General features: G+C 41.7%; 5 protein-coding genes across 17 annotated transcripts in view; 3 read left to right on the plus strand and 2 right to left on the minus strand.

The window, feature by feature from the left end:
- The window catches only part of LOC126921860 (uncharacterized), a 30,629-nt gene extending 26,014 nt beyond the window's left edge, over nucleotides 1-4,615 (plus strand). For 6 of the 10 annotated variants that reach the window (XM_050733833.1, XM_050733842.1, XM_050733835.1 and 3 more), the window contains 4 exons: nucleotides 497-658; nucleotides 1,553-1,811; nucleotides 1,906-2,199; nucleotides 2,284-4,615. In XM_050733833.1, coding sequence (XP_050589790.1) covers nucleotides 497-658; nucleotides 1,553-1,811; nucleotides 1,906-2,199; nucleotides 2,284-2,498 — 930 coding nt within the window. In that variant the 3' untranslated portion in view covers nucleotides 2,499-4,615. The remainder of the gene's footprint in view (nucleotides 1-496; nucleotides 659-1,552; nucleotides 1,812-1,905; nucleotides 2,200-2,283) is intronic. The other 4 variants (XM_050733838.1, XM_050733839.1, XM_050733840.1 and 1 more) reach the window with 3 other exon arrangements.
- Nucleotides 4,536-5,404, minus strand: LOC126921885 (cytochrome c oxidase assembly factor 5). Its single transcript, XM_050733892.1, has 3 exons — nucleotides 5,255-5,404; nucleotides 5,051-5,152; nucleotides 4,536-4,723 (listed from the first exon to the last, which is right to left on the minus strand). The coding sequence occupies exons 1-3, from the start codon at nucleotides 5,360-5,362 to the stop codon at nucleotides 4,682-4,684; spliced, it is 252 nt and encodes an 83-aa protein (XP_050589849.1). The 5' UTR covers nucleotides 5,363-5,404; the 3' UTR covers nucleotides 4,536-4,681.
- Nucleotides 5,405-5,496: 92 nt separating this feature from the next.
- Nucleotides 5,497-7,358, plus strand: LOC126921879 (lysM and putative peptidoglycan-binding domain-containing protein 3). Its single transcript, XM_050733880.1, has 3 exons — nucleotides 5,497-5,645; nucleotides 5,806-6,016; nucleotides 6,088-7,358. Exons 2-3 carry the CDS (start codon nucleotides 5,810-5,812, stop codon nucleotides 6,622-6,624), a joined length of 744 nt encoding a protein of 247 aa, XP_050589837.1. The 5' UTR covers nucleotides 5,497-5,645; nucleotides 5,806-5,809; the 3' UTR covers nucleotides 6,625-7,358.
- Nucleotides 7,359-7,440: 82 nt separating this feature from the next.
- Nucleotides 7,441-8,911, minus strand: LOC126921884 (40S ribosomal protein S11). Its single transcript, XM_050733891.1, has 5 exons — nucleotides 8,767-8,911; nucleotides 8,384-8,509; nucleotides 8,090-8,295; nucleotides 7,739-7,885; nucleotides 7,441-7,544 (listed from the first exon to the last, which is right to left on the minus strand). The coding sequence occupies exons 1-4, from the start codon at nucleotides 8,776-8,778 to the stop codon at nucleotides 7,762-7,764; spliced, it is 468 nt and encodes a 155-aa protein (XP_050589848.1). The 5' UTR covers nucleotides 8,779-8,911; the 3' UTR covers nucleotides 7,441-7,544; nucleotides 7,739-7,761.
- A 10,131-nt stretch (nucleotides 8,912-19,042) lies between these two features.
- Nucleotides 19,043-27,039, plus strand: part of LOC126921857 (uncharacterized) — a 142,227-nt gene continuing 134,230 nt past the window's right edge. For 2 of the 4 annotated variants that reach the window (XM_050733828.1, XM_050733829.1), the window contains exon 1: nucleotides 19,043-19,061. The gene's annotated coding sequence lies outside the window, so the exon portion shown is untranslated. Of the gene's footprint in view, nucleotides 19,062-23,090; nucleotides 23,518-27,039 lie in introns of those variants that run through there. The other 2 variants (XM_050733826.1, XM_050733827.1) reach the window with 1 other exon arrangement.

Here is a 27,039-nt window from a genome sequence, read left to right on the forward strand (position 1 = left end):
CTCACTATTGCTATTTACGATCGGTACAGAACGAGTATGACAACGGTGATGCTGCCTCGGCATTACCAGCAATAGCACGATTAACTATTTCGAAAAGCGACAGGATTATTACGTTTGCTTCGTTGGATGTTTGATCTCATCGTGAGAAAGGTCGAAGAAGATGAAAGTGGAAAAAGACGGAATGGAGCTATTGCTCCGTTCGACGTTAAGGATATCAAGCCTTTCAGCACCGATCTGTTTTAAGGGTAAATTTTGTTTTATCGGTTAGTAACAACGAAGACGCGCCTTTTCCTCGAACGATAACTCGCTTACCCAGTGGCTGCATGTACAAAATGCTCAAGCTTTGAAACAAGAAGCCGTATTTTAAATGCGGGAACTCGTATACATAGTTGGAGGTAACTTTTGATACGAGGCGGGCCAATTCGTTGGGATGTACGTGCACGAGTCTGTGTCTGGTCACCAGAGTTAATTATCCCGAATTGTATGGCGTTTGTAGGTTTCCTTTAGCGGTAACCGAGCTTCCGGCGCGTACACGCCCCTGGTGGTTTCCGGAAACAGTCCTCCGCGTGGCGAACCAATCTCCCTGGCCACCTTGGACCGCGACTGTTTCATCATTCCCCTCGCTTCTCTCGAACGTTTTTTACCAGCGGGAGTACCGGTACGTCATATTAATTTCTACGTAATTAATAAATGCACCAGACAACATTCCTTCGCACGAATGTTTGACTTTTTATGCAATGCGCCTGTAGATTCACTCGCTTAGGCTTAAGATCGTATGGGATTTGTTTATTAATACCACGACGGCGTAGCACTATTTTATTGCCTGCGAAGATACTAACAGAATTTTCTTAAATCGTCTATAATTCTCTTGTGTCGTTTCTTTTATGTCATTGTTACCTTGAGATTATCCAAACCTGTTTTAACGTGCACTTGCGTTTCACAATAGCATCTTTCGTAACAGGGAGCTATGCAAACATCTCGCACTGCGTCTGTTTAACATCAACAGCTTGTAACAACGCAGTAACCGACCGACCGAAGCTTACTAAAAAGTACATGTTTCCACATCGATCGTTCGTTCCTGGGCAAATAAAATCTGCAGTTGGATCGTGAAGTAATCCTATCGTGGTATCAACGATCGTATCAAGGTCGAGTGAATACTTTTAAGTCACTCGAACGATGCGCACGAAACTACACTAATCGGGAATGCACTCGTTAAAACCAGAATACTCGAGTTATTGGCCTTAGTGTCTCGGAGAGCAGTTACGACCTTGCTGGCACGGTCTCAAACGAGTAAAAATAGACAAAAACTTACCCGGTGGGGCGGAGTACAACAAATGTCTGATGAACGACGCATCGCTTTAACGTAAATGACGCGGGTAACGCAATAAAAATACAGATTTATGCGTTGCTCTTTGCTCACTAAATTTCGGACATTGTTTTTCTCCTCCTTTTTTTCTTTTTCTTTTTTACTATTATCGCACGTTAACAGTAAAAACAAATAAAACCAGGAAATTAAACGGAGCAGATAATTAACCCTTCTTCTCGATCACAGATTTATTCTGACTCGTTTCAGCACGCACCAATCGCAGACAAAAAAAAGCCAGGAAGCCCTCTGTCGGTTCTCGAAGTCGAGGACCCGAAGCAATGTGTTCTAGCTCATTTCATGACACCTCTGGAGCCACTGGATCCTGTGGTCGAATCTCCAGTTTCTCAGCCCTTGGTCCTGCAACGGGATACCGCGGCCGAATTGGTCGCTGAAATTGCACCCTCAGCTTCCCAGAGTATTCTGCTTACGAATATGGAAAAAAATGGTACGTAATTTGACAATTGACCGTACGACGATCGATCGATTAAATTTCGAGGAATTCGTGATTATAGTCAAGTGTAATTCTTGGCCGATTTCAGCGGATTTTCCATTCATCACGTACTACTTGATAAATAAGCAGAATACGGATCCAGTAGACTTCTACAACGAGGTCCAATGCGCTGCATTGAGAAAGTTCGATCCTCGAGATCTTCGATATGCAGCCAGTCACACGTTGGATCTGTTTAACGAGGTAGCTACCATAGCGAGACCACCCCTGGAACCACCTGGTGTCAGACCACCGATTCCGTCCACTGGCTACATTGTCTCGATTTTTAAGGTGTTCGAGGGCGACGACGGTCTCAAGTTTGAGCAGAACTGGCTCTACTGGACCGGTACTCTGTTCATATTTCTTACAGTTACATTTGATCGGTCATGGTCAGTTGATGACGTTGTTTTTCATGGAATCTATATTCCAGGTGCCCGTATGATGTACCGATATTTGCCGAAATCGGTGGGTCTGAGACGAATCACACTGCACAAGTCCATGTCGCAGGGTGACAAGATGTACCTCCTGATCTGCGAATGTTCACAACTGCAAGACAATCTCTCCGCAGCGGCGATATTATTGCCAGCGTTACGCGCCCGTTTATGCGGCTACACCGGTCTCTACAGACCCTCGGTGTGCTTCTGATTCCTCAGGAAACGCTGACCACGCGCCGACAAAGTCACAACGGTACAGCAGAACAGGATTACTCTGTAAAGTTGTTCGTTTCCAAAGGATGGATTAAATAAAAGGCTGGCCTGTGTCGATTCGTTCACGTTGCATTCGCGCTATGACTAGAGTTTGCGATGTAACCTGGTTTGTAATGATTGTCGACTCACTAAACGCAATATTCTTTAGTCGATAAGGGTTTCTTGATCTCGAGTATGACCAGAGGATTGATTTGATCTGCGAAAGACATAGAAATGTAAAGGTTTATGGTTACACGGTAACCATGCGTATAACGAGGGAGCTTTTCAGGGCTCGTTTCGTTCAGTCGTAATAGCAGCCTCTGCGATATTGGTAGTCCGCTTTCTGTACGATACACTTTGATCGTTTCATGAATTTTCCCGGTTTTATAAAGTCACTTATTTTCTTATATCGCACCATCTACCATCGTGGTGTAACGAGTACCGCGTGACTATAACGCGCTACTCGCCACTTTACTGGAGCCGTACTGCCGACGTTATTACGAATCTCGCAATTTCACGAAACGAGCCCTTCCTTTACCAGAGTTCAATGGCCAGCCAACTGGGAGAGAACCGGAGATCTATTTGTCTCGTGATCTCTGGTTGCAACGAAATGGTAAAAAATATCGTTAGAGGGAGGCACGTTCGTATACGCTTTAGAGAAATCTCGATGATAAATCTGTACGCTTCGGGCTGCACACCCGTCTAGCTACGCCTCTGGCCAGTTTGTATTTTTCGACTTTACATATTTCATCCACCGTTTTATGCGAGCGTTCGCAACGCTCGATAACGAGCGCAACTTGCATGTACATAACATAGAGATTTGCGAGATACTTTTATTACTATATCGACGACTATCGATTAAATCGCTAACTACATATCATATACATGTATACTCGAAAAACTGTGATATTCGAACGATTACCGCATATATCACAACGAACGCAATGAAGTGTCGCGAATCCTTCTTGATAAAAAAGATACTCTTTGAAAATGCTACACACTCTTTTTCGGGGTCAGTTAGAGAGGAAGAATCAAACCTTGACGTGGTAGAAGCTCTTCTGGTCGAGGGCATTTTGTAAACATAATCTCCATATATCTTTTACTAATTGCATTCACACCTTTGATATTACATATCCTTGCCTGGATTATCGATACTCGCGGGTTTTGATTGCAGCTGACATGATTCACGAATGAATTATGACTTCGAAGCTGAAACACCGAAATCGATCGATAAGATCGTCGTTTAACTTTTGAATTTGTATTTCATTCGTCTTATTAACGATGAAAGGGTAGATCTCCCGCGTCTTTTTCTCGTTGGGAGAAATAAGTAGATCGATCGAAAGACACGGGAAAAGCTTATATCAGATCTTTCTTAGGTGCCCGTAGAAATTTTAGCATGAGGACGAGTAGCGTGATTCGGCATTGTAGTACAAAAGATGAGAAAACAAAAGATAAAAACGTATAGTCAATATACGCTTGTTGCATACAGACAATAGCTAGGACGATTGCGCAGGCGCGATCTATTAACGTAGATTTTTAAGGATTCGACGGCGTATGACTTATTAAAATACGTCTCTTCGTACTCGCTGAAACAAAAATGTGGAACAAGATGCCCTTTAAATATAAGACGAACGAACAAACAAACGAGAAATAAAAAAACTCGCGATTTTACTGTGATCTCCACGTGTATCGCGACTGAAACGATACACTCGTAAAAATACATGTACGATTGAACCCGGCTGAAAGACCGCGTGTGACTGCGTGTCTCGATTATGTGAGGTGTGATTGGTTTTGTCTCATTAAAGAGAAACGCCGTTAAATAAAGATTCTTTGTCTGCACAAGTTTGTTTACGAGAATACTTTTGCTCCCACGTGGGAGTAATGCCTCTTCAGGGTAACTTTCCGATCGTATCAGAAAACCGAGTTCTATCCGCGGATCCGATCACCAGATTCTGACAGTTTCGTCAGACAAAAGTGAGATTGTACGATACATTGGTACTTTGCGATTATGATAGGGTTTATTATATCGTGTACAACGAATAATAATGGAATATTAATAAATCACTTCTAATATTACATCTTGCAGACTATATGACATCGCGTTCGTTTCTTCTCTTTGTTTTAAATTTGTATAACTAAGTATTAGACGCCTCTAGGTCCTCTGAACCTTCGTCTGCCATCAATCTGGAAAAAAAGAAACAAGTTAACTAGTTATTTGTTTATTCCATTTATTTAACCCTTTGTGGGAGCATTTTAAATTTTTTTGAAAGAAGAACATAGAGAACATATGTTCATTTTATAAAAGCCTATTTTTTCTTTGTATCATATTCTAATATGTATTCCTTATAAGGTACAACTAGTGGAAGCAACATTGGGATACATTATGTTGGATATATTTTATTAAATTAACATACGCAGTTATATATAAATAGAAAGTACACGGTATATAACACGCGTAATTTTGCTTAATGAAAAAAATAATTTCCGTCGAATGTGAAAAGGTATACTTACAATTGAATGTTTGCACTCGAAAAATGTTTGTCGCAATAAGTAACATTCATCAGGGACAGATGGATCTCTGCTTACAAGACAGTCTTTGGGAGTTCGTCTTTGCTATAATATAATAAAATAAACATATTATATACAAAGTTGCATTTTATTTTGTACCATAAATGAAGGTTAATATAGCCGTAACTGCACAATTTGATAACTCACAATTTTACAACAATCCGTTTCCAACAAACACATTTTCAAATTTGCACGTATGGTAGCACATTTTGATTTGTCTTTTAAAGTTTCACCTTCTTCTAGGTATTTAATCATCCTATAAGCCACATAACACGGAGTAAGTTCATGTGAATTCGTTGTATGTTACTACAGAATTCATAACAGAAACCCTAACCTCTCTTTATAGTATGTGCGTGTACATATAATGTATAGACATATGCATGACTCGTGCAAGGAATTATATCTCGTGTACGATCGACACAAGATTTAAATAGCAATTCTGTTTTGAAATGTCGTTCAGATTTGAATGATACGTTTAACGAACAATAAAAAATAATAAAGAAAATTTGAGGTAAAGAAAGAAGCGTGAGGCTGTGAGGTAATAAACAATTTTGGTAATCGTAGATGATCGTTTGACAGACCACATATGATATATATTGGAAGATAACTCAAATAATATTTCCCTCGGAAATTTTTTTCTGTTACATTTTGTTTTTATGTATTCACATTTGTGTATATGGTAAAACAATTTCTTTCAGACAAATGGTTTATCAACGTGGAAATCAAAGGGATGGTTCCCCACATTATGTTTTTTTGTATTCGGATGATGAAAATAGTGGAGACGAAGAAAATATTCCTTTGCAACAACGTAACAAACCTACATCATTACCACGTAAAGTGGAAGTTATAAATGTTCCACTTAAATCAGAAGATACATTACAAGCATTGGCATTACGGTATAGATGCACGGTAAAGACACAAAAAAAGATCAAAATCAAGAATAAATTGCAATGAACTCAAATGGGAAGTTCTATTTTTAGATCTCTGAATTGAAGAGAATCAACAAGATTCACAAAGAGAATGAAATACATGCAAGACGCTTCATAAAAGTACCTATACAACCATTTTCTTTATTGACCGAGACATTAGAACAACACCAGAGTGGCCAGGCAGATAGAAGCAAAGTAAGTATGTCCAGTTCTGATCAAGAGACAGAAAATGCAGTAACAAAAGGTCCATTATTAAATGTGATAAAAAATCCTGTTGTCATTGAACTGCCAAAGGCAGAAATTAATACAATTATATTAAATTCAGTTTGTGAACCTCTGTCATCATTCAATAGTGGTAACTCTTTAGAAATTAGCAATTCAGAATGTGACCAATTACTTACCTCAGCAGAGAGTAACACAGAAAACTCTCATTTAACAGAAACATTTAGATGTTCTGGTGATGATTGTGGATTATCCTGGACACAACTTCTTGGTTTTTCTTTACTGTTAGGTTTTGCAGGACCTATTATATACATACTTTATATAGCAGAATTTTCATCCAAAACTCATTCAGGTACTAATCATTAGTTAGATTTCTATCAGACAAATGGCTATTACAATAAGTATAATTTATTGTACTAGCAACATTTACAGCAATAATTGTAGTTATGACTTGAAATAACAATCAATCATAGGTGACTATGTTATTTTATATAAGTGAGATTGCATTAAGAAGTAAATTGTGTCATTACATGGCTAGCAAAAATACTTCACAAGAAAATAGTAAGAAGATATTATTTTATGATATTTAAAGTGTATAAATGAGATTTTTTAATTATATGATATACAAATAAGAAAAATCAAGAAATAATATTAAATAGCACAATATATAGTGCCTTTGTGATTATCTGTTTAATACAATATTGTGGTAATAATCGTGAAGTTTTTCCGATATTGTATTAAACATTGTGCGTATAAAAATACGAATCGCCAAAGCTATTTATAACGATCTTGTACAAAAGTGTTAATGAATATCATATATGTCCTTTTTAAATTCTGTTAATGTTTTGACGATTCATGTAATATGAAAATATTTGATATTGTATCAACACTGTTAAAAAAAACAGATGTTGATATTATGAGACAATTGTGATGCACTCGTATATTATATAGTGATAATTATAATTAAGTATATAATATAAAGAATTATGTTCTCTTGCGACAATAAGCATGTTATTAAGCAGGTTTGAAATTATGTAAAAATTGTTTTGATAAAATGTCTTTCTGATTGAAATTTATAAAAATATATTTTTTAACACGTATTTACGTCTTACTTTATAACGTTTCAAACGTGTTAATTGCAAATTTATAACACTAAAATAATATTTTGCGTAAATTAAGAAGTCTTGTATAGAAATTTTTTTATTTATTAATTTGTAACATTATAAGATACAAACGAAGATGGTAATTTCTCTTTCCTCTTTTGTTCCTGTCAATGTCAACCTCTCCTGTAAGGTATAAAATAAGCGTAAAATATCGAGCTTTGTTTTAAAAGTATGTCGAAGTTGTATTTTAAAGATATTCAGAATACGATATGTCATTCAATTTAATAAATTCAGAAGACCGTCGTTAGTTTCATCATTCTACATTTTCGATTTTTTTTCTATTAACATATAAAAAATTTTTTAACACCATCACTAACCATAGCTTATGAATTTTATAATCTTAGAATTTCTTGAAACTTTTCTTAGATCCTGTTCCTTTAGAAACCTTCAGAACATTAAATCTGACTGTCTTACTGAGAGGTCTGCATTCTCCAATCGTTACGACATCACCAATTTCAACATCTCTGTAATAAACAACGACAATATATATATATATATATATACATATCTAAATAAAAGGGGTTTTTATATATGATAAATGCAACGTCCAATTTTTCTTCAGAAGACGAATAAGCTGCTTCAAATTATAATTCAGAAGACCGTCGTCTATATCATCACATGTTTTGAACAACTTCTTTAAAATAATGAAGAGATATATAGGAACTAACCTGAAGCAAGGGCTCAGATGAACACTCATGTTACGATGACGTTTTTCAAAACGGTTATATTTTCGAATATAATGAAGGTAATCCCTACGTATGACAATAGTCCTTTGCATTTTCATTTTTTGTACTACACCAGTGAGAATGCGTCCTCTAATAGAAATGTTACCAGTAAATGGACATTTTTTGTCAATGTAAGTTCCTTCCAGAGCCTGAAAAATAATATTAAAAGAAAAATTATAACGCATTCATTAAATATTATTAGTTTCTATTATTTTTTCGGTTAAATTGGATAGTTACTTCACGTGGTGTTTTGAAGCCAAGACCTACATTGCGGCTATACCGCATTGGCTTCCTCCTTTTTGGGCCCAGACCTTTCTTACGGTTAAGAAAGATCGTGGGTTGCTTCTGAAACGCACGTTCACTCTAAAAGCAAAAACACAATTCATTATTACACACGTATGCACATAACAAAGTATTCTGAATTCTCGGTGCATTCGAATGGTCTAACCACGTGCAGCGGTTATTCTATCAACTTTTTTGTAATATTTTTAAGGAGTCAACTTTTTGCTCCGATTATTAACCACGACGACAAAATTGATCGTGTAACAATTATAGTTAATAAATAATGAAGGTGAATGTAAAAAAGATACATATTGTTATTGTTAATATCGCACACGTACCTGATCAGCCATCTTGTTATACTGAAAGAGCGATCGAATCCGGAAGGATGACCAACGTCATTTTCTATCGTTGAATTTCCAGTTGTACCAACATTGGGAAATAATTTGTCATTTGAACGACCTACGTCCTCCTTGGTCCTACAGACTTGAATTTTGGTTTTTATATGTAAGTAATACGATGTATTTCTTTATTTTAATCAATTTCAACTATGTCACCTTAATTACTTAATAATATGTATTTATTATAATTAGTGTGTATAATGCTTTGAAAATCTATATTTACGAGAAACAATTACAGCTGTATAACATTATATTCGTTGCTGTAACTATAAAATTACTATATAGTGTTCAAATATTTTGAAAATTTAGATAGATTTCTTTTCAAACTACAATTATTCAAATATATTCAATATACTTCATAATTTCTATCAATACAATATTATTTTTAGTACATGAAGTTAAATTTAGTTGATAGCTCGGACACGACGATCAATCGATCGATCGAACTACAGATAGAAATCGAAACCGTTACAAATTGCAACTTGTTGCAGATCACAGTGGTCAACCGTGAAGATTGGTTTCGTTTTTTTTGCGGTTGTGCGTAGGTCGTGGATAATTCAATTTGTTCGAGTTGACGCGCAAAGAGACATGTTCTATACCACATTCCTGTGTTTGCAACGCAATTGCGGTGAGTGAACATTTTTGTTTATTCGTACAGCATTGAAACGGATTGATACTTTGTAAGCTGTAAACGTTACTGCTGCACTGCGGATGTGCAACAAGGTATAGAATGTATTTAATATGCCAAAATATGCAGAATATCGAGAGTAAAGTACACGTTATGACATTAAGTAGGTGAAACCAGCCTTTATTCAATTTCGATATAGAATTTCGATAAAAGCCCGCAGATTAATCATGGCATTCCATAACACAAATTTTCTAAATCTGTACAATTTATTAAATCATAAATATCACTTACATTCGTTGGTTCCTCTTTCATAAATATTTTACGCGCCAAATTCGGTTTTCTCGGTGTTGTTTAGACTCTTTGCCGGCAGATGGCAGCACCACGCCGTGATACTACGTGTTAAAACCTTAAAACGAATAAAAAATTTTTCACAAACGAAAAGAACATTTGCAATTTTATTAACGTTTTCGTTTAACGAATACATATTTATCGAATCTGAGGTAATCTATTTCTTCGATCACTTGTTTCCCCCACCCCAACCCAACGATACAATATTCCTCGAGCTCTGTAGCATAATAATAATTTATACGATTCTATAAAAAATCAACCATAACCTTGAAATCAATCACCTTAATGATCTCGAATAAAATCTCACGAACTTTATATTTTGTTAGGCCAAAGCGAACGATCGTCTTACTTATCGTTGGATACAAGGACATGCTTGAATAACACAGATACCAAACATTACGTTTTCTATTACTTTCTTAATAGTACGATCGGAAAAAGTAGTCGTTTCGTAAGTGGAAATCGGAACCGCGAGCTTCCATTATCACGTCACACGTCATTGCCATTGTGGGAATCGATCGAAACAATCACAATGTCATTCCTTAAACTCTCCGCATATTGTCACGCTTTCGTTGATCGGCTACGGCTACACCTTAGTTACCATTCTATGATCAGCGCGGTGAACGGCAAACCGCGATCCAACTAATTTTCCATTCTCGTTTCTATTTCATTGTTGCATTTCATACAAATTGCCGCAGCTCGTTTAACGATGCTTATACAATACAAAATAATAGCCGTTTCGATTGCTACGACTCGTATTACGGTTTCGCTTTAGATTTATTACTTAGAATCGTATATCCGGAGTCGATTCTTAAAGACCATGAAAACCGGTCGTATCTTAAATTCAAATTCAACTCGAAACTCGAATTCCAGATTAAAATTTCAAATTCAAATCTAGGTATTGCGAACGTTCGCGAGCTTCGGATTGAAATTCGAATTTCAAACGAAACAACTGGCGTAATTCTGTTCGCATCTGCGATAGAAGCTCGCGTACTCGAACACGTGGGAGGACAGGACATTTCTGATAAGCGAATGCTTTTTATAACACAAGTTTACTACCTATCCTCGCCATTTACTATCCAATACTTACATCCAACAAAGAAGATGTAATATTTTTCAACGCATCGTTTCATCCTTGTTACAAATAGATCGTATCGTATTTATACTTCTAATGGTTGAAATCCACCTAACTGAAATCGATTTATCTTTATTAACATGCCGCGATCGTACAAGTTTCCGGCCAACGAACGATCCTATTAATAAGCTAATTGGTTCACTAAACAGAGCGCGGACAAACGAACAGTACGAATATTTCTACCGTACCGGTTTCTCAACACCGAAAACCTGCATCCTACGACACACGTGTGACCGCGTGTAATTGGCAATCTTACATTCTCCGCTCCAAGCATCTAGCCATGTTCGTTTCAATTTTCCTGAACGACTATCCTCCGCGTAACTCGTCATGTTGCTTTCTCCTCGACAGGGAGTCGAGGCGCGACTACATTCTCCGAAGCGTTTTCATTAGTTCTGCCTCGGCCGAATGCAAATCGCCTTGATCATTTGTTCGGCAACAAAGGGCCGTTAACGATTTGTTTTATCCCTTTTTGTATACTGTTTTCTTTTTTCGTTGACCCACGAGGTTCATAGACCAACGATGAGACGTCGTCAAGTGCGAGTTTTCAACGACATTTCGATTCTATCCGCGGATAATTTCTTCGTACAAGCTGAAAATATAGAAAGAACAGCGTCTAAAAAAAGATATCACGCTCAACGATTCGACCTTTTTCTCCAACTTTTACGTAACATGGAGGAGGATTGGAAGGTGCTTAATCGAAGATAGAACGTGACGGATATTCATGGTACGGCTAACAAATTGATTATCCTTGAACCGTGGCCCGCATCCAGACAGTCGTAGAATGTGTTATTAAGCGGAAGAATCTTAGAAACTTCCGCGCTTAACGAATATAACAGACGTATTACAGGACGGCGTGTTTCGACGTACGCTCGTTATTTACCATTGCTATTCAATCGAACGATGATCGATCTATCCGACGAAGCACACGGCTTTTCGAAAGGCATAGCCGAGCCATGCGTTGGCAAATTATCGAACCTTGAAATTAGTCGATAGTCGTTTGAAACGTGTTCGATGAAAAAACCTCGCCGTCTTTCTTTTCTTATTCTTGCCCTTTTTCTTTTTCTTGCGCGACAACCGCGTTAATCTTGTTTTCTACGAACGAATGGTTCGTGGTTACTTTCTTGCAAGACACGAAATCATTGGTAACGGGGCAAGGAATCGAATCAGCTTGCTGTTTCAGGGACGTGCATCGTCGGAGAAAGATGATTTTTCGTTTGTCTTGTTAGAATTCATCGACCTCGATCGTTCGATCGAAAGAAGCCTCGAGTGTCTTTCGATTGGTAGTTTGCTCGTCGTTAATATTACGCAGGCAAATATTATATAATAAACTTTTTCCTACGTCCAACAAGTTTTTTTCATCGTTGTATCGTAACATTCGTACGTATCGGCCAAGTGTTTTCTAAACTTCGTAACGACGATGATGAGCGTATGCCTGCAGGCTATGTAAATATTCTCGCTGGCTACGACTCTCGTCAAATATTTCGGCCGATAGTTTGGCATTGACCTGGCTTTCGAACGCGACCGTGGCTGCTGCATCTTCCTTCCTAGAAATGCCGACGTACCAGCCACTTCGAAGAAATTTTTAGCAGAATCGAATTCCAATAACGAGCGTGGTATCCTTAGTCGGCAGTTTCGCCTTAAGGGACCATCAGATTAACGCTGGCACGTACTCGAACGTGGCTACACTTTGCTTATGGTAAAAGTATCCTTGTACAGCTTGTCTACAGATATCGTGCACTTTCGAAAATGGTCAAACTGGTAGTCTGGTATCTGGATACAAAAAAAAAAAAAGTTGTAAAGTTCGCAACTTGGAGTTGTCGTACGTTAAGTAACCTGGCTCGTACGTACGTGAAGTGGCGGGCAAGTTGCTTGAATTTAAACAACGGTACTATCGACTTATCGTTTCAAGGATGCCTAAGAATGCCGAAGCGAACGGTTTTCCGATTCCCTTCGAGGGAAAATCCATCTAACGTCGAGAAAATCGATAAATAGCCCCGTAGAGCTCGTTTATCGCGGATGATAGGAAGCGTGCGCGTAGTTTGCACGATTAGATCTCGGTTGGAGGTTTAATTGCGACGACGGAAGAGTTCTCGCGTGCGTGTTGCGTGGTGGATGGCAATGCGAGTTTCGTTCTCGCGAATCGGCCTCACGTAAGCCAACTTAATTAAATAAAGGCCGCGTTCGTATTGGCAAACGAAACCGCGTATCGTGGAACGGTACTGCGTCTAAGTTATCGATTCTAAGTTTAACGATCCTTATTTCATCCGTTTCTAATTTGTACGTTAGCAGGGTCCGGCTCGCCGCGTATCATTTCCCGCCACTTAATAGTCAGCGCGTTCCATCAATCTCCTCGATAATTAGTAGTTCGTGTAATGACAGAAACCATTAGCTTCACGGTCACGCTGCACGGTGCACGTCCGTGCAAAACGTCGATAACGCTTCGGCTATTCTGTCTTCCTTCGTTTATAGGGCCGTATCCCTATTATTTTTTCATCGTTCGGAAGCTGAATATTCGTTTGGAACCTCGAACGTGTTAGATATAGAAGATTTTAATCGAAGACAGAGGATTCAAGTTGCTGAATCGATGCCACGTTCGACGAGGAACATCCTTCGGTATCGAAGATCGCGTTACGCTCTTATCGTCGTCGTTATCTTTAGTTTGGTAATCCTTTTGATCGATAATTGAAATTACTTCGAGGACAAAAAGGAGCGAGGAAGCCAGCGAAGAAAGCGGTCGAAAATAATACAAATCGGCGAGATTCTAGTTTATGCCGAAGCTCGTGATATTCCTTCGCGATAAGAACACGTTCGATTGTAACTGCGTTCTTCCCATACGCGTTGTCGAACCATCGACGGCGAAAGTAGTCTCTGAAACGATTTCAGCGAGCCGCGTAACCAGTTACGAATAAAACCGAGAGCAAAGCTATTCTATGTACTCTAACATCGATATTACATAAACGTCTCGAAAGTTGCGTCGCGAAAGCTCGGACTGTTAGTAGAATTCTATCGCGCGTTGCGCAAGTCCACGTTAATTAACTAAAAAGCTAAGAAAAAGTTAGCTACGAGATCCGCTGCTTCCGTCTGGCCCGATCGACGCGCAACATCCGCGTGGCTCGAGAAAAATCTGCGTTTCTCATTGAATTATCTTCTTCGCGGTTCTCGTTGCTCCGTTATTCGTTCAGTCATTTAGCTCGGCTATTCAACGATCGATCTTCTTGCGCCGAGGTGTGTTCGAAGCTCTTTATCGATAAAATGTAGAAGTCACTCCGCTTGCCAGTGATAAAAGAAGGATGGAATAAACAACGCGACGATTTTACTCGGAATTCGGCAGAAGCGATCAATAGATTCAATGGATCTTCTCTTTCTTCTTCCATTCGTACCGCTTTCCTGTTACGTACTCCTCTTGTTCTTTTCTCCAATTTTCTCTAATTTTCCAATTTGTATACCATTCGTTCAGGGTACAATGTTAAAATTCGGCTTTGAATTTTTCCACGATACATCCATCCGTGTAGGTAAATCTCGCGAAGAAGTGGAAAGTCTCGAGTTGTACGCGATTCGAACACACCTCGGGCTGCTTTTTCACCAGGAAGCTCAGGAAGCCGATGTTGAAATGCCGCGAAATCAAGATGCAGCTTCCTTCTGCATATTCATCGGTGGTTCTTTTCTCGTACACGGAACTCGCGAATCCGGCCGTATCATACAGGAAATTTAATCTTCGTCGCAGCTTCGTCCCTAAGGTTGGAACGTACGGCTGGGTAACTAGCTTCCACCGTCTGCCAATCAATGAGTCGGCTGTATTAGACAATTCTGCCGAGGATATTAAATGTTGGCTGCAACGAGGCGGCGAAACAGTGGCGAGGGGGAGGGTGAGAGAAAGGGCGAGGAGAGTCGCGGCGAGCTGCACGCTTCCGGAGCCGTGACTTCTGTCGGCCTCTGTAATTAGTAATTACAGGCGAACCAGGAACAGCAACAATATGATGTCTACACGACGAGGAGGGATGCTGCGAGCAGAGATCGATGGGACGTCGATGACCTAACCGCGTGATTTTTTTTCCTCCAAGCGATTCGTACGCGCTCGCCAGATATCGGAACAGCCCGGACGAGCATCGCGCGAACATCGCGTAGTTACGCGCGGTTACGCGGCAGATTATGCGCCGTCTGCGAAATTAACACTCGGGAGGAGGTTTTTAAAGCGGTTGCCGCCGTGCGTATACATAGGGGAACGTTTCTTGCCTTGAGCTCGTTTGCGTGTTGCGCGGGCTTATTGCGTAAGGAATGATTCGTAGGATTGCTTTTTAAACTTTGCGCGCCGTATTGACTTGTGCGCGGCTTGATTGCGCTGGGACGGTGGTCGATTAAAACGACAGTACCCGTAATTAAGTATAGGAAGTTAGACTTTTACAATTACGGAGATCGCAGTGGCTGGATTGGAAACCGGGAACCACGAGCCTGTGGATTTAAAGCCTCTAAGGGATAATAGGACGTGTATTTTCTTCGCAATCGTAAATCGTTGGATCGAAAGCTCGAAAGATGGAGCGTATTCTTTGGTGGATGACGGTGGTTGGTTCGTATCAATGATTTCTTCGCGTCGAGGTCCTACCGGAATGCGCTTGATTATCGGTGGCCTTCCTTCGATTGAAATAGGTTTATCGTTGATCATGCAGCGTCGTTTCGTATTACGAAAGTAGGGGGTAACGAAAATACTCGGTTCGTCTCGTCGCTTACCTTTGCGTGGCTGGCGAGTAAAAGAGATGCAAACGGTGTATAATTCATGGCGATTGCAGCGTCGCGGCATTATCATTTACGCAGCGAAACGAAAAGAAGAAGGAAAGAAGCGGAAGAAAAAGAAACCGGCGATCGCGCTGCCGGTATTTACGATATCGAATCGTAGCTGAGAACGTTCGTGCGGCTTCGCGGCAACGCACGAAACGCTCTTTTTCTTTAATTAAGTGTAGGATGTCGATGAGATTGCCGGTTACATCCCCCCGGGCGTACAAATAGCGCAAAACGACCGACCTAATGTTTATATTAAACTTCCGGGGAGCATAGACATTTTGCCGTCAGCGATGGAAGAGATTAGTAAATCACTCGGCCGGTTAGAATCTAGATTACTCTCGCTAAACTCTCGCTATGTCACAAGAACTAATCTTCTAGGAAATGTTGTACGTTCGGTTGCAACAGCGTGGCAACTCGTTTCTTTGCAGCGTAATGCGAGGGACATCGTGGTTGTCGAAGCGTTCCTTCATCTTCCTTTTCATCTTTTAACCCAGCATACGTCGCACATTTTTCTCGTAGCTATTTCTGCCAGATGGCGACTCTTTGTTAATATTTGCATGAATATACAGATTTTTACGGAACTCGATACCGTCGATCGGTTATTAGCTTCGATGGGTCTGCTTCGAATCGATACATTAAATTAACTTAAAAAAAAAAAACCAGGGAAATCGCATCTCCAAGGATGATACCTCGTTCAAGGACGTTATCTCTCGTAGATCGCTCTCGTATCAAGATTCTTAACGACTCGCAGTAATAAATACACTAATAAAACGATGGTAAACTCGCTCTTACGATGGCGATTCGATGAGATTAGAGGTTGACGATGAGACGCGTGTCATCGTTAAATAAATTCCTGGCAAGAGAAAGAAGAAAGGAACGAAAGGAAAGAAAGAAACGGAGGAAAAGGAAAAGGCAGAAAATATTCCTGGAGACGTGCGATCGATGCCGATGGAACGGCACGCGTTGTGCGTTCGTTTAAAATTTCCGAGCAGATTCGCATAAATAAATATCCGATACAGATCGACGCGATCGCGTGCGTCACGGCCACCGTGCGGAATTCAGCGTGCGACAGCTCGTTAGCGACAGCTTCGAATAGAGTCGTCTGTGGTACGCGTCCGCAGAACCACCGGAGATCGTCATTTATCATTTCAGCGTATGACCGCGCGCGAAACCGCGAATCGACGTAGTAATTTCGCTTAGTGGCGCAACCACCTGTTGAACGCTCGATATCGGCGTTCCCCGTTTCCACGTGTCGCCAATGAATCGTTCTTCCGGTTAATCGTTCGTCGAAGTAACCTAAATTGCTCGATCTGGGACGAAATTTCAAGGTAATTTGCTCTTTGAAAGGCCGGTAAACCGACGTTTTCATTTCTAACACGGCGTTGAATAACAGGGAAAATCGCTAAACTATCAAAACGAAGAAACAGTAAACGAGGAAACTCGTAGAGTTGAAATACTATTAAAACCGGGACGTTAATAGCGGGACCTCCTACGGAATCAGATATACTTTTACGATCCAACAATTCATCTGGGACTTGTACGATGGTTACCAGGGTTGAAATCGTACAATCAGATACATTCGTTAACGCGTCGCTTGCCTCAGTCTTTCCCTCCTGACACGAACGGTGACCCGTACTTTGACCCGGCGAACATTCCCAACCAACATTCATACATCTCTCGCGATGAAAATTATGCGAGACTGGAGCTGCTGGTAGGGAACCAGCAGCGAGTGTGTCAGATGGTAACGGGCTTCCCGATGACGTTTGAAAAATTAAGAAATAAAAGTCAGGGATGCAGATATAGGATGTGACAAACGACATCGCGTCACGGGTCGCGCGTTCGTTCGAATCTGGTCAGAAGTATCGCTTTCAACCATCGTTTTATTTTTCCTTCCTATCGCGCTACGGATAATTAAACAACGGTGTCGTCGTCGCATGAAGCAAAGCGAGTTCTCGTTCGATTTCTCAGTCTCTGTTCGGCGAAATTTATCATCTGCTCGCAATTCCCACTTTGTCGCAGAAGCTATCCGAGTATCGAAGATTCGATCAGATTTTGCACAAAACTTGCGATTAGATCGAAGTAGCAGTTGAGAACAGACCGTTGTGGCAAGTATCATTTGTAATCGTATAATCGACGCGAAGAGAGTCCATGAAAACCCAATCAATAAGGCGAACACACCGATATCGAAAGATCAGGGCAATCGATCATCGAAACAACCAAATTCTTTATCTCTGTCAAGGTAGGGATCTAGGTGTTTCTTGTCGTTGCGGTGAGGAAGTTTGCGCAACGATAGTCCGATGTTTCTAGCAATTAAATAGTCCGATCGCATTTAAAGCGAAAAAATCAGACGCGATGACGCGATGGACGGCATCGACAAGTCGTCTGAAATTGTTTGTACGAGATCCTGAAGTGAAAGGTATTTGTATGAGCCGTTCTTGAATAAACGCCGCTTGGGTAAACATTTCCTTCGAACGGAAGACGAAACTCGAACAAGAGAGTCCTTGCGCTGTCCAATTATGGACAATGACGGGGTTATCGAAGCGTTCTCGATTCGTCGAAAATAACGAGCAACGCTCGAAATCAGAGAAAGTCTGTGTAATTAATTCACATGGGAGTGAAGAGTCGGAGGTCGTAATTGTTGGTAAATTCGAAAGGGTCAAGGATCACGGGTCACTCATAGGAACAGGAAGTTTTATTGTGAGACGCGTAATATCGGAGAGTGTCGGACGAGAAACACGATTTCCTTTAAGCCGTGGCTCTCGAGCAACAGAACGCTGTTAATATATCCAGAGAACGAGCTACATGACAAACAGGTTTCTCCTCGTGGCGTTGTACACTGTTAGGAAGCCATTGAAGCGAGCGGTGCCAAGTTTCTGTGGCAGGTGATAACGCGAAACCGAAGATTTTATCGAACCATCGCGAATTTAGTCCTCGTTCGACGATCCCTTTCCGACGTCGTTTTCTAGAACTTTTAGATGATACGCAATTGGTATCGTATGGATAGAAAAATTTTGAAATCGTTGCTTATTCCGTAAAACTCGAGAATCTACAAAAAGGTCAGCTTAGAATTCCTTTAGATTTGGAATAACTTTTACTTAATTAATGGTAAAATTGAAAATTAGCTTAGCTAAAAGACTCCTTCCCAGAAACTGTCGTTCGTTTTCTATTCTAATCTCCTTCGATTTGTAGGTCACGATGTCAAGGCCACGGCATATCGCACCACTAGAGAGAAATCGAATTATTCGTGGCCCGGTGGAGGGTGAAACGGAATTACCATTCTAATTGGCAGCATGAATAACCATCCGCCGAGCAGCCAGCGAACAAGTCGAAGGCGGAGGCGGCGAGGATCACGTGAGTACGAAAGAAAATTGCAAACACGATTAACCGCGATTACGGTAATGACGACGCTAAGGATGGGATATAACCAGAATAACTGACACACACCTACTTGAAAAGTATCATGTACGTATATACCACGGTGGTTGAAAAACACAGTGACCGTAACGGGATCAAAATCGATGGACCACGGTCCTAACAGCGACTTAAAGCGGCGGATCGTGGCAACGGACCATTCTCTGTCACCCTCGCACGTAACGCCAGAGCATCCACTTTCTATGCAGATGGCAAAAGCCCGCAGGGACAAAACTATTTTTCATCGAGCTTTTAGATAAATTACGGTTCCTTCGAGACTAGCGCGACTTTGGCCCGACTCGGTGGTCCCACCACGTCTCCCTCCAATTTCTCTTAGCTGTTAAATTCTTTTTTCGACCGTTGCGTTCGAACGTACGTGGTGTGCCGTACATGTTAGCGCAGGGTGTGTTAGAAGAAAAGATTTACAAATCGTGAAATTGTCGGTGAAGTATACGTTGCTCAGTCGGAAGCTTTGTTACAGTTAGAACGGGTGATTAAAAAAATGAAGGATTTATTAACGTGTGAAAATACCAGCTTATGGCCCCATAGTACTTTATTCGATACACGAGTTAACCGTAAAAGCAGGTAGATTTTTCACACGAATGTAGCATCTTCCAATTCATTTGTACGATTTTTACACGAATCGGAAGTATATTCAGCGTCAGCTGACGAGCGTACCTTCTTCTTCGCCTATCTCATTCGCGAGACATATTTGCAAGATTCGTGGAAGGAGATTGTAATTACTCCGGCTCGGAAAGATAGGATATTGCACGCGTAATTTATTCACGATGCTTTTAACGACTCCAATCCGCACTAATGCGTCCGGAAAGCGTCGAGTAGTTTGCGTAATGGTTCGGAGGTGTCTCCGCATTTGCATGAACCGTGATTTTACCAAACAACCGACGATATTGCTTAACGTCCTTTGCTCGTACGGTTAGGATAGCCCGACCTTCTTTCAATTTTTCCATCAATCGCGTATTAATTCTACCTATCTTAACGACGCTTATACGTAATTAAGCGAAGAGAGTACTCAGTAAAAATGAAAATCGATCGTTAGGAATCCGAGGTTGCCTGTCTCCCCTCATTCGAGCGATAAAAAATTGACTCTCGTTGTATTTCACGTTGATCTGAAAATAAGCATTTCCACGAAACATCTACCTGATACTCCAATTATTCAACGACCGTCGATATTTTGATCTGTTCGGTACAGGTTGCATATTTTAATCGTCGTTAAACTAGTGCTCAATGATTCGATGATTATCAACCACCTTTCAAATTTCTCCAAATTGCGCGATTTGAAAATTGTTATTAAATAGGAAGTCCGCGAGATGTGTAGATCGTCTTGGAAAAGGTCGTTCGCTGGTTCTCGCCCGAGGAGAGGTGGCTGGAAGGCATAGAGTGGCTGGTAATATACCGTTCGGTGTGTTTACACGCAGGCACGAAAATTGTGGGGAAAATGATGATGGTAGGCGGTCTGTTCGGCCGAGGCCAGGTCGTGTCACAGAGAAGTCAGCATCCACGCCTCCCTAACGATCGAAATTCATTTCCATAATTATCTCACGACCGCGGATCGCCGTGGTTCACCGTAGGGAAACGTTCGGCCTGATTCATAGCCGGAGACATGCCTATTCGTGCGAACCGCGGACGGAAGTTCGAGGTTAAATTCCACGAGTCTGCGGGCTCGTTATCGTGCTCGTTAATAAGTCGACAGGTATTTCTTAATGGATTCGTTATTACGTAATTACGTGGCGGACGATGTCAGAGTATTTCGAACATCGGCCGACAATTTTGTTTCTCTTTCTCTATATCCTATGCGCTGTAAATTCTTCGATCGGTTGATCGGTAAGGGGAATCTAGGAAAACGTGGATCGATACGAAACGAATACTTCAAACGGTGTTAAAAGCAAGCGAGAAGGGTAGAACGCAAGAAGGGGATAATTAAAGTATCGAATGGAGAAGAAAAAAATACAGGCTTCTCGTTGAAGAAGCCGGTTTCGACGAACTGTGGAGAATTTCGCTACGTAGCCTGATATATTCGCGAAACGTGTCTTACATCGCAACGCTTTTCCACCTTGTCTCCGTGTTTCTTGTTTTAATTGTACGCGTGAGAGAAGGAGAGAAAGACAGAGCGAGAGAGAGTCGAACTCGCCGGAATCCCCCGGTGTTCATTCGTTATTCGCTTGGCGGAAAAACAGCGAGGATTTACGTGAACACCCGCGCGGTATGGTGCACCTTGTGTGCGTGATCAATGTCCCACGTACATTTACATATCCGCAAACCCTCATGATTGCAAATGTACTGTTTAGCGTGTTGCCGTACCGAGTGTGAATCTTTTCTCTTATTTTTTTTTCTTTCGTTTTTTTCTTCCTTCTACCGATCGCGCTCTTCCACTCCTCTGCGTATGTAGGAACGACCGTGGCCGAAGCTGAACGTGGCACGGCGAGAGTCTGTATCATCAGCCATAATGTCGGTTTTTCATAACGGGTGTGTAACACAGTCTTAAATCCTCGCTTCTTCGATCCATGGCCATGCACATTAAATTCACCGAGGACGCCAGATTACTTATAATTAAACCTCCCGAGCAACGCGCTCGCGCGTCTCTCGTCGACTCGTTCGTATATGCGTGTCTAAAGCTTCTCGAAAGCGTCAGCCGTCTCTTTTTTTCTTCTTTTTTAGTCTCACGGTTGGACTGGTTGTTTGCAGTATGTTACGCGTAAGATGCGGTAACGTACTCGCGTAACTTGTACTCCTGCGCGTGCTCGTTACGCCTTCCACGACGAATTAACACGGAGGATCAACGCCGTGCCGGATGGACATCGGCCACTCGGGAAGTTTCTTCTTGTTTCCTCCGAAACTCCATCGATGCCTGCGAATAAATATCGCTATCGTTTCACATTACTCGGATAGATTTAATAAGAACTGAAATTTTTCACTATTAGCGGACTATCTTCAACGATTCCTTTCTTGGCGACCTAGTGCAACGTCAGCTAACGCGTCATAGTCTTAACTCGTTGACCACTATAGGAGTGTTTCGCAGCACGTTGTATTTTATATCGTAATTTTTCCACCAACAAAGTACTTTCGATAGCTGTCGTGACACAATTCACCGAAAGTTCGATAGGGGAGGTTGGCTCGAGCATCGATCAATTCGCCGTGTATTTTCATCCCTGTTGAAAATTGGACGAGGATGAAGAGACAAACGGCAATAACCGCGACCACGACATCGATTACGATTATCGTTCGTGGCTGTCGCGATTTTATTAGCGAATGCGCGTGCAAAACGTGAAACCAGTTTCTCTCCGTAGGAAGGCTTGATACCGATACGCGGCAATATTTCTACAAGGTAATACACTTAACGCGATGCGAGATCAGCCACAAAAAGCACGGTTAATGCAATAATGCTACGATTAAGGTGATCGTTCGAACGCGTTGATGCAAATTCTCGCAAGTACCATCTTCGAACGACCCCTTACCTCCGTTCGGCAAATGCTATCGATAATAGCGATCTAAACCTACCGTTTTCGCAGAAGCAGGCGCGAACGAGGAAACCGTCGTACGATCTACCGCCAAAAATGTCGAGGTTATCGGTTTCCTCTCTGGCGAACAAAACGAAACGAATTCCGGCAGGCGCGTGCACACTACCGAAACGCGCGTCGAAACGCTCCACTCGACGGTATCAACGCGCGAACGCGGCCATAATGCACGCTCACGTAAGGTACAGCCGAGTTCTTCATTATCGTCAGGGGTCTAAATTGCGTGGGCGTACCTATACCTTGGTACACGTTACTTACCTTGATGTACTATACCCAGTACCTGTACGCACACGTTCGTATAGAAATGTACGGACGCGCGTTCGTTCGGTACGCGCACACGTCCGCAGCCACAGGTTCGAGCGGCGAACGAAGCCGAACTCGGTCGAAACAGGCCGAACGCCTGGAAGCCGGTTGTCGCGCTCCTCGCCAGATGCGACGTCGAGTCAGTACCGCGTCAGTCCTCTAGCGGAATTGGTCAGTGATCTGTGTCAGAGCAGGGCCAGTCGTCACTCTCCTTTTCTCCCTGCCGGTTACTCCGTCTCTTTTCCACGTATTTTCGTTCGGCTCACGTCGAAATACGAAACGGTGATTTCACGTGATTCCCTCGTACTTGTCGCCTTGAATCGCGCGGACGCATCCCCTTTTCGTGGTTGGAAACCAACACATATACGCCCGGTATCTACGTACGTACAGCCGAAGAGTTAGATACATGTATATATAGATATACATACGTACAGTAGATATACGGTAATACAGTGCCACAGTGGAGTTACCAGTGGGGAAAACAAAAATTAGTTTGCAAGCGGACGTGCCTCACGGCGACCGTCGTTCACCACGTTCTGGATCGGAGGCAGTGGCAGCAGGTGAGTGGAAAGTTTTAGTAGGATATCGTTTTCGTAGCGACGCGACGTGTCCACTGGACCTTATGTCCCGCAGGGCCAGCTTACTTCATCGGCTTTCTCGGAACTTTTGGCGATTAATAGGGTAACGGAACTTTCCGTGTTCTATCGAGAAAACTGTACGTATTTCTGTTCGAGGTTGAGTGATTGTACGTCCTGGAGACCGATCGTGTTTTTATTACTCGATCTGTTAAAGGTCGTCGTACGGTAGATAGATTCGTAATTACACGGTTATTGATATCGCGGATTAATATTTTGCCGAAAGAATCGAATCGACGTCGCGGCGATTAAACGGTTAAAGTTTATTTCGTGGTCGGACAAATGGCGTCCCATTTGCATCGAAACTAATTTTCGCAACGTAGCTTGTAAATAAGCAACGCGCGTTAATTTCCGTTGTTATTACGATCAACACCCCAACACGTATTTACGTCTCACGATTACATTCATTGTGAAATACGCGTTCAAAGAAAACACGCGTTCTTCCGTTTACTACGTCGAATTATTACTCCGCTATAGAAAAACATTTCGACGATCGTAGCAATGTTTACCATTCACGAACGAGACGCGCGGTGATCCGTTCCTTCACCGCTGCTCGTATACATTTCAAAGCAAAAACGAACCTCCAAGTTCCCTTCTGTCTTGACGTGCTCCGAAACGTTCTACGCGCTCCATTTGTTAGCATCGTCTGAAAAAATGGCGGTCAAAGGGGCAGGGACTTCTCTCGCAAGGTGATCGTAAACCGAGACTGGCGAGCCATCGTTCTCCTCTTCTTCGTCTCTCGTCTTTTTTCCCCTTTTTTCCCTGATCCCTTACCGTTAGTGGTTCGCCCTAAGGACGAGGAGCGTGTCGATCGGCGTCGAAATTTATACTCTCGAATAGCTGCATTCTGCAGTACCTGTATTCTCGAACGTCCGTGTTATCGAGAGTACCTCGGTTCACCGAAGTAATCTCGGCTTTAGAATACTCCAACATTTCCAAGAGATCTCGAATATTTGCAGCTTTGAACAAACGTTCTTCTATTAGGTTGCCCGAAATGTTTCTTTCGTCTTGTAAGGAAATAATAGACGCACAATGTTTTTTTGTTTTATATTAGTTTATTGAATTATTCACGAACATAATAATAGAAATAGGAGGAAATGGATCGTAGCTAATTCAATAAAATAATATAAAACAGAAATTGTTGCCCATCTATTATCACCTTATGAAACGAAAACAACTTTTCGGACAACCTAATAAATTTATACATATTCTGCTTAGTGCTACCATAATCGAATAATTTTGATACCAAGTATTTGATATTACGAGTACCTTTGTATATCCATTTTTACGAGATACTTCGATTCTTAAATGTCTATTCTCTCGAGCATACTAAATGCTTCTCGACACGTTAACGATGACGTTTGTCAATCGACGTGACTAGTCTGAGTAATGAATGCCCAATTCCACTGACGAAGTGGTAACAAATTGTCATAGCTGTAGCGTAGCGAGCACGTTGTAAAGTCTCGCCAGCTGTTCTAGCCGAACTTGCGTTAACCTTATCCCTTTTTTCCAATCCTTGCCAATATTAGAATATCGCAATTACGCCTTACTATTATTAACTGTTAATACACGGCTTGGGCCGAACTGGTTTTGCAAATCCGGATTCTCTAACGTTGCCGTGCTTGCGGTGCACCGTACGAACAGTCTGTTCGCTACCAATGGAATCACGTAACGTACGCAAAACGCTAACGTAATATCGATATTCCTATTCGCGTATAAATATATATCCTTTGTAATTTCGAAACCTCTACAGCTACGTTCGCGTATAATTTCACGCAACGAGCTCCGATCTTGGTCGAGGAAGAATCGCGAATAATATACGTTCCAGGAGTGAAATTCTTTTTCAGTTCCAAACGACTGCTTAATAGACGATCACCATTTTTCCACGGGTTTTTCTCGCGTCCAGAAGCGGACAATGGCCCGTAAACGCGGCGCGCACGAGTGACTGCCGTCGAGGTTAAAATCGAATGTGTGTCACGTTCACCGGCCGCGTCGATTAGTAATCGGAGCGCGCGAACGGCAATTACACTTGAAAAAGTCAATGTTACGCTGGAAGGTTTCGTACGGGTTGCGCAACCGCGTGTGTTCCGGGTTACGTCCGAACTACCGAGTATAATGTAACCCGCTTTCGCGGTCCTGTGAACCAGATGCAGACCCGAGCCGTATCGTATTCGCCGCTTCGAAGGTGTACTGCACCTGTAATTACCGCTTGCTTCGAGACATGTATGAGATAGCGAGGATCGAACGAGTCACGCGACTAATCTCCAAATGGAATACAAATTTATCAAAAATAAATATCGGCATTTTCGAGAATTTTATTTTCCAGTTAGTTTTCGAGAAGATTAAGTATTAAGAAGAGGGATTAACTATTTAGATCGAGCTTTAGATTAGAATTATTTGCAACGTCTTCGTCAAGGTTTGGTAGCGTAGATATAGATATCGAGTAGATTATTGCGTTTATTTTTGTCATTATCAAACGTAGCCTGTCGTTTGTCGCCGTTTCTTTGATTTCTAGAAACTTTTTCGCGGTTTCTTTTATGCAGCTTTCGTAACGACGTATTTGCAAGATATTATCAGTACAATATCTAATTATCTCTACCCAGACATTATCGTCGCTTATCTACGTAAAAATTTCGTGTAATTTTTTTCGCACATTGTTATCGCAGTACAACTTCTATCGAATTTCATAATCGCGAAGAAAAATCTGCTTCTTCGTATTACTATCGCGTATATAGGTTACTGTTTAACCGGACCAAATTCTTCGAAAAACGCGTACATTTCGTTTGACACGTGGGTGTAATCTGTGTGAAATTCTGCGAACGTGTTAATGTCACTCGATATCTGAGATGCTTCTGAAATGGCGCTAGTAAATGCCAGCGTGCCACCTAGACTGTCCGCGATTCTTCACAGACTGTTCCATGGGGGACGTTTTGAAATAACGATAGCACAACGACTCGAGATTTCTATTGACGCCAGAGAAAGAGTATACCGAGAGAAATAGAGAAAGAGAAAGAGAGAGAGAGAGAGAGAGAGAGAGAGAGAGAGAGAGAGAGAGAAGAGCGGAGTGGTGGTGTAAGCCAGCGGTGATCGCTCGAAGCGAGTCGTGGGGACTGAATGTCATGGCGCGATAGGTGCCGCACAATGCGCCTCCCGACGTCGGCATTAAGCATTATATGCGTAATTTACGAAGGTTATTTACTATACAATTAGATATCCCCGCGCCACGTATTACGCGCGCAGGTACACGCGGCTGGGCCCTCGCCACGCATCTTGCATGGTAATGGTCCCGCGAGTCCCATCAGCGGCGAACGGGCCAGAGAGAAATCCCTCAGTTTTTCTACCGACGTAGCCGGCATAATATACGATACATACGGTGTAACGAGGTATGTAATGGGTAATAATGCGTAATGATATAATGCGTACATTCCGCGTCGTACGTTTGCTATA

This window comes from Bombus affinis, chromosome 11 (genome assembly GCF_024516045.1).
Source record: "Bombus affinis isolate iyBomAffi1 chromosome 11, iyBomAffi1.2, whole genome shotgun sequence".
In the NCBI taxonomy this organism is placed as follows: domain Eukaryota; kingdom Metazoa; phylum Arthropoda; class Insecta; order Hymenoptera; family Apidae; genus Bombus; species Bombus affinis.